This window comes from Haemaphysalis longicornis, unplaced genomic scaffold (genome assembly GCF_048455015.1).
Source record: "Haemaphysalis longicornis isolate Haplotype H1 unplaced genomic scaffold, Haemaphysalis longicornis Haplotype H1 scaffold_1, whole genome shotgun sequence".
NCBI classification, from domain to species: domain Eukaryota; kingdom Metazoa; phylum Arthropoda; class Arachnida; order Ixodida; family Ixodidae; genus Haemaphysalis; species Haemaphysalis longicornis.
In genome coordinates this window covers 214,278,328-214,299,270 of record NW_027526203.1, presented here as the reverse complement: position 1 = coordinate 214,299,270, position 20,943 = coordinate 214,278,328, and the positions used below count along the sequence as shown (strand labels likewise).

General features: G+C 51.3%; 1 protein-coding gene across 4 annotated transcripts in view; it reads left to right on the top strand.

Annotated features, from left to right (window-relative positions):
* Sws (patatin like phospholipase domain containing sws) overlaps window positions 1-20,943 on the top strand; it is a 180,110-nt gene that overhangs the window by 84,629 nt on the left and 74,538 nt on the right. For all 4 annotated transcript variants that reach the window (XM_077673128.1, XM_077673115.1, XM_077673122.1 and 1 more), the window contains exons 19-21: window positions 2,957-3,029; window positions 6,000-6,122; window positions 7,286-7,349. In XM_077673128.1, the coding sequence (XP_077529254.1) occupies window positions 2,957-3,029; window positions 6,000-6,122; window positions 7,286-7,349 (260 nt within the window). The remainder of the gene's footprint in view (window positions 1-2,956; window positions 3,030-5,999; window positions 6,123-7,285; window positions 7,350-20,943) is intronic.

The window sequence follows — 20,943 nt, the reverse complement described above, 5'->3', positions numbered from 1 at the left end:
ATGCCAAACGGACTTGCAGCAAATTTTGTTAACGCGGGATTGGTTTCCAAAAACTTTTCATTGCTGTGAGATGTGAAATACATGGGCGTCTATGGACGTTCTCCAGGGATCCTAAAATATTTCGTTGCCATGGAAATTTGGTACTGGTGGGACTTCGTTATCGCGGGGTTTGACTGTAGAAGCATGATTAGCTGACACTGTATAATACAGTAGAATCTCGATGATACGATTCTGGGTGATACGAATTTCGGGATGATACGAATTTCTGAAAAGCCCCGGCAAAATTGCATTGTTTGCAATGGGAAAAATTTCGGCTGTTACGAACGGACCTGGGCGGCCCGGCGGATGATACGAACGAGCCGGCGAGGCGCCCGACTGCCGAACAAGCAAGTGACGGCTCTCTCTCCCCATTTGTCACTCTTCTTTCTCCAGAAACGGCCGGGCTGTTGTTTTCTGCTCGCGAAAACGCGCCCCGCATGTCCCATGCGCGCCGCGAAACCTCTCGCAAGCTGCGCGCACCGCGGCCGGCGGCGGCAACATGGCGGCAGCTTCGGCCGCGAAGTGGCACGGCCGCTCGAGCGACCGCTTCTAGCCGCTCTTTAAAATGCCGCTCAAGGCAGACACGAAGTTGCTTGTGCAGTAAAGGAGCTGATAACGTTGGCGAAAACGGTACTATAAAACATCATCCGCGCCGCTAGTGAAAGCGCCCATAAAATATCTGCCGGAGTGCTAAGCCTAAACATCTCGGGCGGAGCCAGCCGGCTGTCTCTAGCGTTTCGCAAGTCGTCAGCGTCATTTTCTGACCGAGGTAGGAGATACCGCGGGCGCGAAATCGTCAATGCGGCTGTGAAAATACAGCGCGCGCAAAGCTGAGGCGTGCGAATCGCGTGCAAAAACGCACCATGCTGTTCACGCTTGACTGTTGCGGCGTGTAGCGAGCTTGGACACCGTGAGTGAGGAGACAAGCGCGAAGCTAGGCGAAGCGTTACGCGCTCCAGAAAGGACTGCTTTGTGACATGGGGGTTTAAAAGAAACAGAAAAAATCACGGATTTCTTCACGCGAAAGTAAGAAAAGAAATAAACGAAAACTTTTTTCAGCGCTCAATTTTTTGGTCTGTGTTGGTTCATACGAATTTCGGATGATACGAATATTTTTCGCGGTCCCGCGAGATTCGTATCATCGAGATTCTACTGTATTTCATTGTTATTGGCCGCGCTTGCTTAGCTTTATATTATTCCCAGAGTACTTTAATTTTTCCCGTTCAGTTCAGCTGTCCTTGCAAGTGCTAGCTGCCTTCCTTCTCTCCTCCCCCACCCCCCTTCATATTCAACTCCCTGTCGAAACTTTAATTGTACAGTCTACGCTCGTTACAGCGGATGCAGCAACAGCGGACTTCTGGTTACAACAGACCATTTCTGTTGGTTTGTTCGGTCCCCATCCATTTCAAGTGTAATCCAATCTGCTCATAACGAGCCCGGCTGTAGCAGCCTATCGGCTACAACAGACCAAATTATTGGCGAAAATTGTTGACTGAGTGTTAATAGCGGACCTCCCTGGTGCTGGGTGCGTTATGCTTTTTTTTTTTTTGTTTATTTTGCCAAGGAAACTGCTATGTCTTGCAACATTGTTGGGGCCGCAGAATGTGTCGTTGGTGCAGCCAAGCCAGTGCCGGTGCCCCCCACCCCACCCCTCACCCCCCAACCCTTTTTTTGTGTGTGTGCGACCAGCGGCAGTGTAGCTGATTTCACTGTCGGATAAACTAAACCTAACCAATGCTGTTGAACATAGCGAAAAATAAGCCGACATCGCAGAAGCACGGGCCTGTCTAAGTAGATAGTCCACTTGACCGTCGAGAACAAAGATGCTGCCGAAAAACATGACTCCGATGAGATTGAAAAACGGCGCTTTCGAATATGCTAGGTGGCGCACCTGGAGGCCGAGTCTGCCCTCAATAAAAACGCGAAAACTGCCTTAGGGAACGTAAGGCAGTGATTCAAATTGTTTGAAAAAATGGTTTTGGGTAAACCTGCCTTGTAACGAAGGGTTTGAAAAAAGCCTGGCTAATTCTGCTGGCCATGACTGATTTTTATAGCTGGTTAGTAATAGCTTCTAGTTACATTCTTCGTTTATTTTCCCAGCTTAGCATGCAACTCTACGCACTCGACTGCGTGTGCTAGGCCTTTTCGAAATGCTAAGCTTCAAAAACAGCGTTAGGCAATTCTTTTCCCCCACGTGAACACTATGCAGAAATGCTGCAGGCGTGTAGAAAGAACAAATTGTCTGCAGCATTTATATGCGACACTGGTGAAAAAAGTTCTCATGTTAAGCTCATATGCCCCCTTCCCCCTGTTCGATAGTGCATACTTAGGGTACAGCGGACTTTTTTTTCCAGCTTAAAAGGCTTCGTTGTAACGGGCGTAGGTTGTAGCTTGCTTAACTAGGCTGTAACAGTGCTTGATTTAGCCTAGCAGCTTTTAAAAGGGTTTTTTAAATGCAGTTATTTCAAGTTTAAAGCTTTCTTGCCGTAAAAGCTTTTTTGGCATTATCAATAATTTTGCTACCTTCCTTTCAGGAGATCCTCCTAAAGGACTGCAGTAATTTTTATGAAACCTTGCAAAGTCCAAGATTTTTGTTTTTGATTGTCTCAAAAGTGTCTTATTGGGGACTTCATTAATAGTGCTCCAGGAAAAGGAAAACGACGACGTATTAAGCTGTATATTAGGATAAGTGGTTCTGAGGGTTATCAACGTCACACAACCAAGGCTGCTTGCGACAAACAGTTATACCTTGTCACAAATGAGAGCATCGCTTGTGTCCGACTGCAGATGTGTGGCTCATCTTGCAAAGTGCTTTCTTCTTCATGTGGTTAATTGGTAGTGCATTCGTGCAGTGTGAGTTTGATGCTGTGCAGAAAAGTTGCATGTGTAGCACGTGAGGCGTTGTAAATTGTGGCAGGTGGTGACTCGGCTGATCCACCTGCTGGGCCATCGACTGCTGGGTAGCCTGCAGAAAGGCGACACTGTCAAAGGTAGGCTCGGGCCCAGAATCAACATTTTTGGGATCCCTGAACGAGGCTTGAAAGTACAGCATGAAAGGTGTATTACAATATAACCCAAGTGATGCGTTCTTGTGGGCCAAGGGAGTGGCCAGCGTGGCTGTCTCCAGTTATTCTTCAGCAATGTGGGCATTCTTTGCCTCCATCAAGGCAGCAAAAGCCTCAGAGAGAACAAGTATGTGTGGGAAAAGAAAAACTAATGCCTGAATGGCACAAATGCAAGAATGGCATGCGTGTGATGGTTAACATCTGGCAGCAGCCATCCCTGTGAAGTGCAACAAACTGCATAGTCTTCCTTGATAAAACCCCATTGCGAGAGTCCTTGTTGGGAGCCACACACAGGTTATCCACACCTGATCATCCGCAAAGCAACGGGTTGGGGGAGTTGCACTGGTAGCTATTTACCATGATGGGTCACCGACTGACCCAAATCTCCATCTTGCCTTGTTAGCAACACGGGGGCACCACTGGAGTGTGCCCTGTAGCCCAGCTGTGCTGATGGGCCGGGCAAAGGAAGGGGCGTGCGTCCTTTGCCTGCCAGGATGCAAAGCTTGGGTTCTCTGAAGTGGCAGGATTCAGCATTTGAGCTCCTAGGCAAGCCAGGCAGAGCAAAACAAAGGATTACTGGAGAGCTCTGCAGCAGGGGTTCAGCAAAGGGAACGAACTGGGCTTAAGTTGCCCATGGGGAAGTCTGACATTGTAGCTTAAAGGGACGCTGAAGGCAGGACTGAAGTTGATCTAAATAGATAGTTTGGCATCCCGAGAAAATGAATATACCAGTCTCTTGGGCAGTACCTTGAAAATAACCTCATAAATCATAACAAAAATGAAGCTATCAGTTGCCCAGGAGAGATGACGTAAACGGCAACTGAGCGGATGGGCCAACAGTCACGTGCAAACAGCAGAACGAGAAGCGCGCACACAAGCTCTCAAAGGAACACATAAAATCTTTCTTTGCACGTTAACTTTCATAAGGCATAAACAATTATAAATGTACAAGTATAATTCAAGCTGTGCCGACATTTGCAAGCTGCCAAGCCACAGCGCCAGTGGCGGTTGCGGTGGTTATTGCAGGTTCAGCGTAGTCAGATGACTGTTACCTTCTTGTTTAAATCATGGCGGCAAGCAGCACGTCGGCCTTCCATGGTTCTGCTCTTCTGTGTAGAGTAATTTGCATCTGATAGAACAAGGTTGCACCCAAGCCAGCGGCAGAAGCTGTGTGTGCGTGTGGGTGTTGTGGTTGCGTTCGTTTCAGAGTGAAGTGCGACGGCGTGCTCCTGCGGGCGGATTGTGCTTACTGTGTTGGAATTATCACTAGCGACGATTCAACCCCGCACCGGGTATGCTCGCGTTTTTTTTTTAAACATCCTCGGCTTGAGCCCGGAGTGGGGTGAATTGTTTGCCCCCGTAAATCGCAAGGAGTGAGTGCTACCCTTACGACGGGCAGGAGGCTATCAATTGCCTGTTAATTTCGTGCTGCAGCCTCAAAGCGCATGCCGTGATGATGTGTTTGTTCGAAACCATTTCTTGATTGTCTTGAAGTTGAATAAAATGTGTGCATCAAACTGGGTCTTTTTGTATCATGTTATGCCCGTTTTTCACTCCATACTGGCGCCGAGGTTTTGCTAGTAGTAGTGGTTTGGATGCTCGTAAAAGATTTAGGCACATTTCTGAAAGATGGGCTAATAGGCAACTCGCTTCGCAAAACATTCAACCGATGGCGCAAGAAGCGTTACCATATTGCGACGGAAAACTGACGAAACGTTCTACCAAAACTTGCGTCATGTCGTGGTGCCGACCTAGCGGGCCACACTAATTTAGCGTTGCACGCTGTTACAGGTTAAACTAACAGATGGCACCACGTTATTAAGCGAAGTGCATCGATGTGACTAAAACCCGACTAACCATAACAAGAATGCAAATCAAAAGAGCACCCCTGTTGTCGTCCTCGCTGCAGTTGCGCTGTCCGCTAGACGTTTTGCAGGTCAAATAAAATGCCGCGTGGCACATTCACATTGTTTAACCACCATCTCACGTCCCGTGTGGCACCAAGATTGACGCACACAATGGGGCAGATAATGAATGTGTACGCGGGCAAGCTGTTTTGTCGTGTGTGCTGAGGCCGCGACCAGTGGCTCCTGCAGCCGCAAAGGTTTGCTCGGCAGGTATTAGTTTTCCTGATTGACCGCTCCACTATCTCACTTGCTTCCTGTCTCTATTTACATCACGTGAAACATTATGAAATGGCGTGAGGAATGAAGTGTGCTTTTCAATTAGTAATTTCTCGGCAATTAAAGCATCTTTTGCCACCGAGTAAGTGCTGAGAGGGCTTTGGGGCAGTTGAACTTTCGTCTGAGTCCAACTTGCTATAGTTGCCTTCAGCGTCCCTTTAATTTCCATTTGGAGTGAGCTTTGCCTTTTTTTGCCTGGATGAAAATAAATGTTGCAGCCAATGCAAACACAAAACTGTGTCATGCGAGAAAACTGTGTCCAGGTAGTGCTCACAAGATGAGGCTGATACCTTTCTTTGAAGAGCACTGCAGATATGTAGACACGGTATCACATCGTGTTTTGTTTATTTTTCTCTGTCCTGTTTTGGCCAGTGAAAAGAACCACAGAAAAACCATTAGTTCTTTGTTGGCAGTGCTTAAACAGCCCGCTTGTCAAGTGGTCCTGCAACATTGGTAGGGCACCTAAGTGCTCATGTTGCAATATTAATCAATTGGTTAGCCGATTGATCTGTATGCTATAATGACCTGATTAGGCACAACTATAAACATGCTTAGTACTTTCGTTGTGCAATTGGCAAACTTGATTTGCAGGTAGTGTTCTGTTTTGATTTGAAATCTTTCGATGTGGTCTGTACAACTAGTGCACAAGCATGCATTGCACGAACCATCAGCTTTGTGAGGTTCAGGTGTGCGTGGTGCGGGTCTGTCGCAGCGGCCTCCATGATCTCCCGGCCCACGGGCTCCAACTTCACGACCATTGCGGCCCTGGCTGTCAATGAGGACGTGCCACTGTCCACGTTCACCCTCGAGTTGTGCCACGCACTTCGCAGCATAGGTGAGCACCATGCAATGGAGCACCTTATTTTCTATATCAAGCACTTAACAGATCCAAAAGTTAACTGTACGGTTGCGCCTGACCAAGCCGCACTCGTCCAGGTAAAAGGAAAGCCTCCATGTTTTCTCATAAAATGAGGGGCAGGTTTCATCCTGCTGTAGTGACCAAAACAACAGGGCGCAGAGACTCTCCCTAGGCCTAGGAAGCGTTGGAGAGACACACTCTCAGTTTGGCTCGACTGGGTGGAGAAGGTCAAACAAAACAGCGCAAAAAAGACAGACAAGGACTGTGCTGACTCTCTTTGTGTCTCTCTCTGTCTTTTTTGCGCTGTTTCGCCTAGGTTATGTACCAACACGCCCAGTTTTCCACATTGAGGAAGTAAGAGGCCGGGCCCAGTTTTCCACATTGAGGAAATAAGAGGCAGGGGAGGCCCCTCCCTTCATGACTAGCATTGCCTAGCATTGCATCATGACTAGCATTGCAAGGGAACTGTGGTACTTCCTCGAAGAGATGAAGGCACGGAAGATGCACCCCATTTGATGAGTGCAGAGCAGTGGGGCTTCTTTCATGTTTGAAGATGCACATTACGCACGTAAAGCATCCATGACTCCGCTGTGCAATTTTCTCATTTTTACACATTTCACTTTATCTAAAACTGTCAGGTTTGTTGTTACATAACTGTTAGGGCATAATGTCAGCGTTGTAATAAGCATTGTAATTTCACCATATAATGGACAGGGGAGTTTGATGGTGTTGTGGGTATTATGTCGAGTAGATTGTTGTAACTAAGTCCTGATGTAAGTTGTAGTGTACAAAAGATAGAAAAGCAACTCCACATAGGTTCGAAGGCTGCTGTGGCACGGAATGACTTTGGCCACTTCTGTGCATGCAAGAGCACAAATGCTGGAGGCCTCCATGGGTAGCACTTGTGTTGTGGAGCAGGTGAGGTTTGTGCCAATGTGGGCTTCTAATACTTTTGCGGATAGCAAGCACCCCGGCTTTGCCCTGGCAGAGGTGAAGAGCTGTTAGAGTAATACTGTGTAGTGTGCCTGCCCGTCTACCATAGAGGGATGTATGGAATCTGGGGAAGAAAATGAGGGGTGAATGTTTTAGGATCTTCAAGTTTTTATTATTGTTATTAATGTTTTAATGTTTTTCTACAGGCCCTGTGTTTAGGCTAACTTCAGAATACATCAAGAAACAGCTGGGGGCCTCTGCCCTTGACACGTGAGTACTGTGCCCGTTATTGCTATAGTGCTACCGTTGCTTATTTCCTCATAGAGGAGGCCTGTCACACAAAGGTGGTTTTATGGGATATCTGTATAGAAATCAACCTGAGGGCAATTCTAACCCGTTCAACACTGAAAAAAAAAAAAGATTCTGAAAAAGCGGAATTTTTCTCTTTCCACCAGTCTTGGTACCTTATTCTTTTTTGCAAATTTTGGTACCAAGAACATGCGTATTGAAAACACCATGATTGTCAAGAAGACTGCTAGGTAGACAGCATCGCAGTGTTTATGGATGAGGTTTTGTACAACGCTTTTTGTTAGCACCGAGACATCTTTAGTTCAAGGCACTCAGTGGGGCAATTTGTGTAATGTTATTTCTTTGCCGATTCTCTAAAGTGCATAGGATCTCACCCAGCACATCTTTGAACAAGCGTATCCTGTTCTGAGTGCTTGGGTGGAATTCCGGTGTTCCTCAGCACCTCACTAGTTCCGCTTGATGTGGCTGGAGCAATCTGTGCATCCATCAGCGGAGTGAATGCTGCAGGTCCGTGGACCACGTTTCATGCATGCACGAGGGGAACAAAGGTGTACTGCAGCAGTTTGTGCTTGTGTAATGTGTAATGCAGACCTTTTGCCCTGTTGGGGAAGAACAGCTGGTAAATGGTGGAAATTGGATTGCGCCAAGCACTTCGGTACACAGACTGCTCAATGAGATAAATATTTGGATATGAACAGTTGCAGTCTGCAGGGGAGAGCTGTGTAGACCCTCGAAGAGTACACAGCTCCTCTCCACAAGGTGCATGATACGATGCCTCCCTCCCCCCACACCCCCCCCCCCCCCCCAACCCCCACCTAAGGTGGACGAGTGTACATGGACATGCTACCACATAAGCATGTGGCTGGCAACACTAATTAATGAAATGTGTCTCTGCTAGCAGGGAGCAGGTGTACTAGAAGTGCATGACAAAAGATAGCCAGTACTTGAAATTTCTGGTCTGTGATGCAGAAACGCAGGGATTACAGGTAAGGAAGGTACAGAGGGTGGAGGGAATCTTGAATAAACACTGGGAATGGTGGCAAGCTAAGTAGCGTAATTGTGTTCTTCCTGCTGTTCATGAAAATGGGACATTCAGCTTGGTATCCTTGAGCGTACATTTCAGGGCACCTTTAGCCCTTTGCTGTCCAAAACTTTTACCCACTTTCCAGCTGTCCTGGTCCGAAACTATTTTGCCAGTTTCTGGCACCACGAAGAGAAACGCAAACTGTGCAAGAAAAACTCGCAGGATATTTATTTTTTCTCTTTCATTCTGCTTGCAACTCCTTTACCAATGTTTGAGCAGCGTGTCAAACCACTTGAAGCATTCTTCTGGGTGCAGGCCAGTGTTTATACAGCAGGTTTTGCAGAAAAACAGTTTCCCTCCTGCTTCCCCTTGTTTCTCTATCGCTACCAACAGCGCAGTCCTTGCTGCTTCAGCCTGGGAGCCTGTAGATGAAATGGCTCATCCCATCTAGCCTTCCCCCGCATTCCATGCGTGCAGATGGGCCCCCTTTTTTGGCTCAAGCCCTCAGGCCACCCACCAGTTGTTGGATGAGGTTGCGGCGGTGCTGCAGGTGTCGCTGCTTTTTCTCGCCATTATTCTGCAGTTGTGTGCACCTCCAAATAAAACTTTTGACAGTGGAAACCTCTAAAAGCCAGAAAAAAAAAAAGCTTTCACCACCACTTCATTGTCTTTCAACAAAATGTGTAGCTCGCAGAGTAATGATCAGCCCAGGGCTGACTCCACCACCGTCTTGGTCTTCGTCACTCGCTTCTGTCGAAGGCACGTAATTTTCTTCCTCACTGAAGTCATCATCGCTTTTACCAATTGCACCACCATAAAACACACGCGATGGGAAAGCGTCCATGCTTCTCAGCGAGCAGCGGGCATGAGAAAATGTTCTGAGGTCCACAAGGCCCGTGCTGAACATTGTGCTGCACCCTAGTGCAAAAAGCAGAAAAATTCAAAAAAGTTCACTTATCCCTCGGGATATGGCGCATCGTGTATACAATGTATCGCAGTGAGAAAAACCACGAAATTTAACCTTGAGCACCCAAGTCGGGCGGAACCTGACTGCGGACCGCTATGGCCATGTTGTGTTTTCGTGCAGGGCCCGACAACAGACCACAAAGGGTTAAAAGGACCGCCAACCTAGTGCAGATGAAAGTCATCTTATATATGTAGTCAATAACGTGGGAAGCAAATTCCAGGGTGTCTACCAACCTGGAAAACAGGTAAAACCTGGAATTCTCAGGGATTTTGAGCAGTCTGGAAAAACTCAGGGAAAACTCATGGAATTTGTCCTTCTATCAGGGAAAATTAGCTGTACTTTATAAAGGAAGCGAAATTCATGGTAATGCTGGCTCAAGTAACAGCAAGTCAAAAGTGGACAGCCCTCCGGAGCCGTCGCTGACGGCGCCGTCTGAAGTGTTTGGTTCCAGTGAGAACTAGTTTCATACACCTTGTGAGTCACTCCCCCCCTTCCCCCCTCCTGACCCCCTGTACGCTCCCCTTGTGTTCTGGCATGTTTCCCAGACTCCTGAAAGGTGGAAGAAAATGTTGCACGCCGCGATAGCTTGTTGGGGCAGCATAAGGGAGTCTACAGGGGCAGGGGTAGTAGCTTTCAATCCTATGCTGGAACACCTGACACCATCTACTGTGGTTTCTAGTTAGTTGACGCACGTTGCGAATCTTTGAGATTAAATCTGGTGTAATAATAAAAACACATTTCTCTTAATTTCCAACTTTAAAAGATCGCAGCTGTGTTCAAAATACTTCGTAAGTATCAAATATAGACATTGTACCCTGTTTTAAGAGTTACCTTTAACTGCAAGCCAGCACTATATTCCGCTGCATAGAAAGACAGCATGTTTCGGCTTCATAACTTTCACTGCATGCCAAAAGAACGTTATGCGGAGTCACAATAGTGGGGTGTAGTTGAGGTATTTCTGATTTTCAATGTGAATCCCAAATACTGTTCCCGCTTATTCTGCGCAGCGCTTTGATGCTAGAAGTATGGTGGCATTTAAGGGCACCTAACGTGACGGTGTTTAAGATGAGGTGTCCCTCATCCAAAACAAAAAAAAACTCTTTGAAGCAGTGAAATACAGCACTGAGGCATTGAGTGCGAGCTGAGAACATAGCAGCATGGTGTTACCATTATTTTCGATATTTCATTCACTGTGAATTTTACTACCACTCTGTTATGTTTTCTTTTTGAATGAGATAAAAGTTGTTGGTTCGCATTCCAACTTTATTATGTCATATTTTATTTTATAAGGCACTTTTTAGAGGGTGACAGCAACCGGTGAAGGGATGTCAGCCCGTGTTGACGTAAAACAGAGTTCTGTGTCACACTCAGGGAATTTATCAAAAAGACTCAGGGAAAACCTGGAAAACTCAGGGAATTTCAAAATGTCAACTTGGTAGACACCCTGAATTCATAACCCAACCAGGAAAAATACTTTTAATCTGCACTGAAAGTACTGAAAATTGATAGGTGACGAAGTTTGGTGCCTATAATTGTCATTGCAGCTGTAGGTGCATCACGTGACACCAGCTTAATTTAAGAAAGTGTACCAAGAAACAAACACAAATCTTTTGACTGATTGTTACTCAGTGATGTGGGCATAATGGGCCTAGCTACGGAATAGCAAACGACCCCGGCTAGCCTCGTTAGAGACGTCGAGCGCCAACGTGGGCTCGTTAGTCCCTTGTGGGCCTAAGTGGGGTTCAGGGTGTTCCCCCTACGCCCGGAAATGACCCATCTAAAATGCCCCAGAGAGGTTCGCGGCGTCCACGAACGGGTTGGACTCACCGACACAGGCGACGACAGGCTCCAAAGGGCCAGGACGAACCAGGGGATTTATTGGCCGAGTGGTAAAGCGCATAATAACGCCAAGACAGGGTTAAGAACTACACTGTACCGACGCGCGCCTCAAGGCCGGGCCTCAAGCAGGCCCGGCGGCTGAGGCAACACAGGGCTGCCGGCGGGGTGGGACTAGCCTACCTCGCGCGTCCGATTGGGGTCAGGGGCCCCGCTCCGGACGGGTGGCGGCGAGGGTGCGGATGAACCGCGATCCCTCGCGTTCCCTATTCGCTGGCCTCCATCTCCTTTCCGAGCCAAGAGAGCGATCCCCGAGAGCAAGAGAGAGAGGCCCGCGAAATGTGCGCGTCGCGGTTGTAAGGCTCGGAGGAGAGGAGGCAGGTTCCCGGGCGAGGAGGAGCGACAGCGGCGGCGGGACAGTCGGTGCCCGCCGGCGCGTCGGCCCGCGAGGTGACATCACATGCACGGGAAAGCGCGCTCGTTCGAACATCGCGCTCGCGGGAGGAGGAAAGGGGATCAAGCGGATCCCCACATCCCCCCCTCCTGGAGACCGAGCCCGGTCTGAAGGGCCAGCTCGACAACTGCAGGCACAGCACATACCCTACGAGGTTACAACGGGTCCCCAGCCAAAGAAGTCCGCGAATGTCCGCACGTTGGAGTCCACGCCGACACACACACGCCCACACTTCGAAGACACGCCTTTCCAAAGTTCGACACTACGCCAGAGTGGTCGGCACGAGCAGGGGCCGTCTAGATGACTCGCCAGGACACCGGAGAGCAGGCCCAAGACCGCCAGGCCGTGGGGCAGCTTCACTCGGCCGCTCGAGCAATAGGCTCGAGGGTTGAAGCTCTCAGGCGTGGCTCAACCAGCTGCAGCAGGAGAGGGCCACCAAAGGTTGGAGTGGCAGCAGCCGCAGGGTGCCGTACCGACTGAAGATCCCGAAGAAGCACCCAGGGTGCACTCCGTGGAGGCGCCAGGGAGCGGCCGCAGGAAGCGACGCCGTGCGAGGCATCGTGAGGGAGTGCCCCGAGAAAGCGCTGGAGCGCCCGAGCTGCAGAGGCGTGCCATGGCCATGGCGAGTGGCGACGTTGAAGCCGCCGGTCGATGCAGGCTGACGTGTAACAAGGGCTGTGTGGGGTGCGGCAACTGAAGACTGAAGAAGACCGGGCTGGGGACCGAGCCAAGGAACAGTGCTGCAAAAGGGAGACGAAAGGCGAAACCCAAAACTACCTGCCGGGAACAGCGATAGGGGCACGCAAAGGCTCGGGCCGAAAAAGTGGCCGTAACGCCGGTGCCGCGAGAAACTGGGGAGAGCTAACGGCTGTGTAGTGCGTAACAGCGGTCGCATCGAAGGTAGCCGGCATTCCCAGTTTCGCTTCGTCGGCGGCCATCCTCCCCCCTTCCAAACCGTCGCTATCGGCGACGATGGCTTGGAGGGAAGAATACTGGAATGAAGGGCGTGAGGCCCGCGTCATTCCCTAGGCCGCCGATTGAGTGGCGTCACAGAACGTGGCGTGCCATTCTCCCGCGGTGTCTCTCCGACATCCGCCATGAGAGAGGGTCTACCTGGCGTGTCACGTGGGCGCCGTCGCCTGACGTGACGTGCTTCCGCCCGCCACTGAGAAGAGGAGGGAAACTCGCTGCCCAGCCGGGCGTCGCGAAGCAGCCTGGCAGCCTCTCCGTGGCTGCGGCGTTGGCGCTCACTGGCGCTCGAGAGAAAGAAGTGATTTGGTGGAAGAAAGGAAAGGAAAGTGCACTGGGGATATTATTGAGCTCAGTAGGGAGCTCACCTGCATACTACCCAGTGCGGTGGGGAGGGGAAGAGGGGATAAAAGACTTGGGAGGAGGTTAGGGGTGGAATAGAAAAGGCGTGAAAGAGAAACACAGGAAGAAAAGAGAGAGAGAGAGAGAGAAGAAAAAGAAAAGAGGGGGGGGGGGAGGGGCATTACATAGGCGACAGCGGCACGAGTGTTCGGCGCGAGTGTTTCACTGGCGCTCGGTAGGGTTGGTCATGGGGCGGAAACGTCGCCCCGCGCCAACGTTCCGCTCGGACGTGAGGACGCATGATCAGGCCCGCGGAAAAAGCCAAACGGGTGAATATCGCGGTCCTTTGTCCTCATCGCGCATGGCTAGTGCTTCTGCAGGGCGAAAATGTCGCCCATCAGCGAAGCAAACAGCGGCAGCCCGAAAGGAATCGACGACTACGGCCCCCGGGATGGAGTCCCAAAGCGTACGCCGTATTTTTGCTGTGGTTGCGCCTCTCGATTGGCTGCAGGAAGTGGGATAGCTTGCGGGATCCAGACTTCGCGCTTTGGCATGCGCGGCACGAGCGAGAAGAGAAAAGCTTCTTCGCTGTGTGCGCGGCCGGTCTATTTAGCAGAGTGACACAACTTTGTAAAAGTCTTACGGTCGCTCGCTTATCCGGCCTGTCGCGAGTCGGGGAAGCTCAGATTGCAGCAAATCGCCACCCTCGCTGAGCCTCGTGGGGGCTTATCGGGTGAGATTCTGTCGGCAGAACTCCCATCCGCTCCTTGCAAGCACGGGTCCGAGGCAAAAAATAAAAAACGTACTTGCAGCAGCCTGGCTCCATAGCGCACGGGACCTACCGCAACACCAGCGGTGAGTCGCACTCCATCTTGGAGCGCGACTCACACAGATCCAAACGACGTTCTATTTACATATTTCCAAAGCGGACCTTTCAGCTGCGTTCGGAGGAGGTTTGTTCTGCCAAATGCGATGCCGGCGGACAACATGTGGTCCCCGGGTGCGCCTCTCGTTTGGGGATTGCCATATTCGTGGCTGTGTTCCCTTCGACGATTGCACCGACGAACACATTCGAGCATGTGGTCGTATGTTCCGTCAAGTGCAGCGCGTGTCAGGAACTCCGGGTTAGCGACGGAGGCTAATATTTGCCGCCACGTTCGCGTTTCCCTTCCTTCAGCGCAACGGCAAGAGCGAGGATAGTGGAGATCAGCTCACTACATGCCTGGCCAGGTAGTAGAGCGGCACAACATCGCAAAATCTTGCGGCCACTCGCCCAGCCGCCCGCGAGTCACGGAAGTATCGTATACCTTCCTCAAACTGCGGGTGCTCACCACCGTGAAACTCTCAGGGGGAATTTCCTTCGGTGGGATAACTTCAGCGAGAGACATTGAGCGTGTAGCAGATACGAATCCGAGAGATAAAAAAAAAACACGCCTGTAGCAGTACGAGCTGCAAAGCGCTCGAGGCTGACCACAATACAAGCGGTTACCAGCCTCCGGCGACCGCGTCGCCCGCTCACACAGAGCCAGTTAAAATCATATATACATATTAACAACACGGATCGTTCTGATCACCGGTCACATGCTCGTCTCTGCTGGATGTAATACCGGCAGACAATGGGTCTGCTCGGTATGCGATATCGCCCGGGAATTGCGACGTTTGCACGCTTAATGCATTCCCTTCGGGGCTCGCACCAACTGGCCAACGTTCAGCACGTGGCTACGGGGCCAGTCGGGTGCTAGGCGCTTTAGGAACATTCAAGCGGCCACGGGGGCTCACGACATGCGTCCGCCACCACATGGTGCTACCGCTCCCATTGCGCACGGTGACGTTTTCACGGGGCGCAGCTTATATGGCCAGCACGCGTGGTTCGCGTATCCGCTTAAGCCAGCTGAATGCCACGTGGTCCGTCTCCACTACGAACCAACTTTGGTCGACGGAACGGTCAAACTCGTTCAGAACGTGTGACCCGATCTCTAAGTAGTCCGTAGCACTACACGGCGAGCGAGCCGCCGTGCTTTGGAAACACGAGATCTGAAGGCGAGCTACGCCAGGGAAACAAAGGAGTGCTTCCAAATGGACCTAGCTGCGGGCTTAGCGTACTGCATCTCACACGCGCCGGGCAAAATCGACAACAAAGGGTCGTGCAATGCCTGCGCGGGGATGTGCTACTTTGTCCCGGCCGTGTCGTGGGAGCGAAAGGTGCTCTTTTGCCACAGGGCCTTGGCGTCCACGCGTGCGATGCGCGCTAGGCGCTTGCACGTGGTAGGACGAATGCGCGTTGTCGTCGTCGGAGCAGGAGGCTCCTCGACGAGGCGCAAGGGAGCTCCTTAGCGAGGCGCAAACTTGGCCACAAAGGCCGTTTGACGTCTGCACGTGGAGATACATTGGCCGCACGCTAACGTCGTCCGAGCAAAAGGTGTTCTCGTTTCCGACATAGCGAGCGTATGGCTATGCTCCAGGTTCAAATCGTACGTCAAGCTTGCAGGCTCAGGATCGCCACTACGTTGAGTCGTACAGAACGCAGGAGATGCTGGCGCGGGTCGGGCGATAATTGCCTCGGTTGGCGGGCAGCCGCGGGAGCCCGTTACGACGAAAAGCGCCGTGCTCCCAAAAGCCAAATGCTGGCGCGGGTTGGGCGATAACTGCCTCGGTTCGCGGACAGCGGTGAGCGGCGGGAGCACGTTACGCCGAAGCGTCGTGCTCGGTAGCCGAACCGCTCACCTCACAGGAAATCGCACATGGACTAAGGCCAACAAAGGGGCCTGTGCCATCGCAGTGTCGATACCGTGTTGGGCGCCAATGTGGGCATAATGGGCCTAGCTACGGGATAGCGAACGACCCCGGCTAGCCTCGTCAGAAGAGCATGAGATTCTTAATCTCAGGGTCGTGGGTTCGGGCCCCACGTTGGGCGCCAATGTGGGCATAATGGGCCTAGCTACGGGATAGCAAACTACCCCGGCTAGCCTCGTCAGAGGCGTTGAGCGCCAACGTCGGCTCGTTGGTCCCTTGTGGGCCTAAGTGGGGTTCAGGGTGTTCCCCCTACGCCCGGAAATGACCCATCCAAAATGCCCCAGAGAAGTTCGCGGCGTCCACGAGGGAGACTCCGCGACGGGTTCGACTCACCGAAAAAGGCGGCGACAGGCTCCAAAGAGCAAGGACGAACCAGGGGGTTTATTGGCCGAGTGGTAAAGCGCATAATAACGCCTCAAGGCCGGGCCTCAAGCGGGCCCGACGGCTGAGGCGACACGGGGCTGCCGGCGAGGTGAGACTAGCCTACCTCGCGCGTCCGATTGGGGTCAGGGGCCCCGCTCCGGACGGGTGGCGGCGAGGGTGCGGATGAACCGTGATCCCTCGAGTTCCCTATCTGCTGGCCTCTATTTCCTTTCCGAGCCAAGAGAGCGATCCCCGAGAGCAAGAGAGAGAGGCCCGCGAAACGTGCGCGACGCGGTTATAAGGCGCGGAGGAGAGGAGGCAGGTTCCTAGGCGAAGAGGAGCGACAGCGGCGGCGGGACAGTCGGTGCCCGCCGGCGCGTCGGCTCGCGAGGTGACGTCACGTGCGCGGGAAAGCGCGCTCGTTCGAACATCGCGCTCGCGGGAGGAGGAAAGGGGGTTCGAACGAGTTTTATACAACCTCCTTGGTCACACCACACCGACGGCCGCGCGACGCCCCACACCAACGGCTCCGCAACGGCTGACTCCGCCGCCTCGCCTCTGCGCCGGAGATCTTTCTTTCACTTCCACCATGCTTTCTTTCTCTAATCAAAATTGGTGTATCGTGTCGCTGCTTGTACTGTATGTACTCCTCAACTTCTTGTTGGATTACGGACAAAGAAAAAAAGAGCTGTGCGCTGCTGCCGCGGCAGTAATAATATGGATGTTATGGATGAACCCCCGGCGAAAAGACCTCTGTAACACTTAAAATTTGCATATAAATTAGTGCATACGTCAGCAGAAATTTAACCTCCTCTAATAGAGAAGGCCTTACTTTGCACCATGGTACCGCATTTTCGAGAAACACGGTGCAAGAAAAGGGAAAATAATTGTTGTGGCTCAAAATGCCACTCGCTGTTTCGAAGTAAATTTTCCATTGCAAATGTAGGTGCTTCTCAAAATCAGCGCAGAAAATAATTCACAAATTGGATACACAAACCCTACCCCTTAAAAAAACCACTCAAAAAAAAAAAAACTGACTTCGCCGCGCATGCGCGGGCTGCCGGTCCGCCATTCTTGGCAGGCGCCTCGGGCAAAATAAACAAAAGGGCGCCCTTCAGTTCTCTTCTTATGGAGCGGCTATACTGTCTAGCGCTGCAGGTTTTCTTTTTTTGCTCTCTCTTTCGACACCTCGTGGTGGGTTCGTACGTGCACACGATAATGGCTTTCTAAGAAAAGGGGCAAAGACGTTTGAGGCTGACCACGCTGCCAGCACATGGCTGCCAGTGAGGGGGCAACGAAAAGGGAAAAAAAAATACAGAAAAGGGGCGCTTCGAACACTGCAGATTAGTCACGAGAACGTGCGCCTGCTTTCATGACATTCATGTGAAAGGTAGGGGTGACGGGTGAGTGCGGGAGAGACTGCAGGGCCAGGATATTTTGTGCACGAGTTCTCCGAAAGCTTAAAATTGTTGGTGGCGTGCCTTACTGCCATTTTTAGTTCGCCGTGGTGGCCGCTAGAGGGACCGGTACTGGAAAAAGGTCCATTGAACCCTCAAAGTTGAGCGCACGGGTGCGACGTGCAAGAGCACTGCGCCACCGCACAAATGCTGTCGCGGTGCAAAATAGACTGGGTAATAGATGAAGGCCCATCATTCCGTGTCCATGTCGGTGTTTACTAGCTGGTTTACAGAATTCCTGGCTGGTAAACTGAAATTTCTTAAATAGCGCTTGCACAGCAAGGTTCTCCGAAGCCCCCACAATAGCTTATCGCCATCAACTCCACTGCTTCGCGAAAGCACTCGCAAAAATGTGTGTGCGCGGCTGCGACTGCGATTTCCCACTGCAGGGATAGTGCCTGCCATACTTTGGTTTTACGTTTCACGTTAAAAACCTTGGCCGATATTGATTCCTTATTACCCAAATTACCCTACGTAACTCTTCTTCTGCACGAAACTGACCTTGCGTTTTCTACAGGCGATCCGATGCACACGCATTTACAGCTTGCAGCTCCAGGGTAGCGGCGTCGCCAAAGAACACAGCCGAAGCGTCGAAAGCCAAAATACGGATTGCATTAGCGCTAGTGTTAAGTTGCATGGACTTCGTTGACCTTACTGAGTTTACTACACTCCCGAAACTATCAAAATAGAGCCGCATTCATTGCAGCACGGATGTTCGGGGAGCAGTTTTCGCTTCTCGGTCGATTCCCGACGACGCGTCGGGCGACCGGTCGGGTGACCGATTTTGTTGCCGTCTTCGGTCGACGAGTCAGTCGACTCGTCGGCGTCACCGTCGCGCCGTCGTCGTGTCGGCCTGGTGTGAACGCGCCTTAACCGTGTCGACAACGCCGCCCATACATTACTGAAAGCCACGTGAAGCTAAAATTCTCAACACATGGGCGAGCAACGCCGTCAGAATCGCCCCTCCAGCGGCACGGAAACGCACGCATGTGTTGCCACACCTTGTTAGCGAGAATGTCTACACGTATTTGTGTACTAGTGTTATGCGTTTGTTTATTTTGTTCCTCGCACGGTATTGATGTGTTGACATGCATTTAATACGTACCAGTCAAGATTTCCCAGGCGGGTGAACGTTGCTGGTTGGGACACGTTGTCTTCGGAAGTGTTGTTATCGTCGCCGGCATTTGTCGCCGTCGCCGCTCGTGCACGGGCGAGAGGCTCGAACAGTACGGGTGTACGATAAACTCACTACTCGGACTGGCCATCGTGGGATCTATTAAACAATTGCAAATACAGCGTTTTCTACCGTGACGACCCGCTGGGAACGCATTTCGTGCTCCGCCTCCTCCGAGGGTCCTCACGACGACGTCACGAAGACTTGACCAATCATGAATGGCGGTGAGGTTCGCCAAATGTCCCTAGGCACCCGTTGTTCATTTTTGCCAAAATTAAGGGCTTTGTAATAGTTTATGCGAAGTTTTGACTTGATTTTCGAGTTCGCCGCATGAAAAATAATAAAATGGGAGCAAAAGCTCTTTTTTTGTAATAAGTGCTTCAGTATCCCTTTAACTCGAACTTCAATCATTCGAATTTATGGATAATTCAAACTGTACAACTTGGTGAGGCCAAGCTTTATAGAAGTCTATGTGTGAAAAAGCCCGTTAATTCGAACTACGCGCCGACGGCCTGGCGCTTAGCACATGACCAGAGGAAGGCACCCGGTGCCTACACACAAGGCTACAACAAAGAGAGAAGGTAAAATTGGGTGAAAACCAATCTAAATTCCCCATATTGGATGTTTCTCGGGACGTATTTTTTGCCGACCCCGCAGGGGCACCTTGTCTATTCAAGGTGACGGTAGTGGCGACACCGCGGACCCCGAGCCCATGTGGGTTGGACCCACCCACGCCCCGGCTGTGCGTGGCTTAGCCGTGTCCAGGGAAAAGGGCATCCTGGTGGCTGAGCCAAGGCCAGGGTTGTTTTGGACCTTTACGGCCCCCTGGTGGCGGCAACACGCCACTTTGGCCCCTGCTTCCTGCAGACGGTACCCCAGGATTGACCCGCCCTGGGGAAAGCAGCCAGTCGCCTTTTCCTATCTTCCTCACTCTCTCTTTTTCTGTCCTGTCGTCTTTCCATGGCTGTCCTGTCACCTACTCTTTTCCTGTTTTTTTCCTCTTATCCTCAGGCGGCAAGGGTTAACTTTGTGCGAAATGGCCTACCTAGACCACTTCTCATAAATGGCCACGTATGGCTAGCGTAACTACCTGCACGCTCCCCTGGTTGGGCTCCGTGGTGGGCGGCCAGCGTGGCTACTGAAAAACACCAGCTATCCACATGGCGAAAAGCAAAACACCTCCTGATCAGTCCCTGAAAAGGGCCCAGACCGAAGTGACTGCACAGTACATCCCGCAAAAAAACAGGACAACTTCACACGATTATTTGTTATTCAAGGAGTCGAAGAACCCATGCAGACGAAATCCCCCTTTGCAATAGCCAAAGCGATCAGTCAACTAGTAGGGAAGAACTACAATGCCAGGAAACTCCAGAATGGTGACGTACTGGTACAAGTGCACACCGGAGAACAAAGTGCAAAAATCATGGAGCTTTCAAAAATCGAAGACACGAATGTCACAGTGACAACACACCGCTCACTGAACTTCTCTAAAGGCGTGGTCTCCGAGTCCGAGCTATTCCACTGCTCCGATGCGGAGATTGAGAGTGAACTGGCGGAACAAAGAGTGATCGCAGCACGTAGAATATTGATCAGGAAAAATGGAAAGGAAATAAAGACCAAGCATGTAGTCTTGACATTCAATTCGACCACACCACCAGACTCAGTGAATGCAGCCTATCTGCGTTGCAAAGTGCGGCCCTACATCCCAAACCCTAGGCGGTGCTTTCAGTGCCAACGGTTTCGGCACGGGTCTGGATCATGTCGCGGCAAACCCACATGCGCTAGATGTGGAGGAAAAGCGTATGAGAACGAAAGGTGCGAAAAAGAACCCCAGTGTGTTAACTGTTCTGGTAACCATGGTGTGTACTCTAGATCCTGTATGGTCTGGAAGAATGGAAAAGAAGTCATGACGATCAAAACCACACAGAATGTGTCATACCCCGAGGCTAAGAGAAGGCTTAGTTTCCAGCAAAAAGGAACTTTTGCAGAGGTGGTGCGGCACTGTTGCAGTGCACAAGTGGCACTGTTGCAGGTGCGGCTCCTGCACGGCAACGGCCTGGGGAACCCCCCGACCCTCAAAGGGTACCGTAGGGCCGTGGAAAGCCTAAGCGTCCAACAGGAGGCAGTGGAAAAGAGGCGGAGGAGGAGATGGATGTGACCCCACCCACACCTCCTT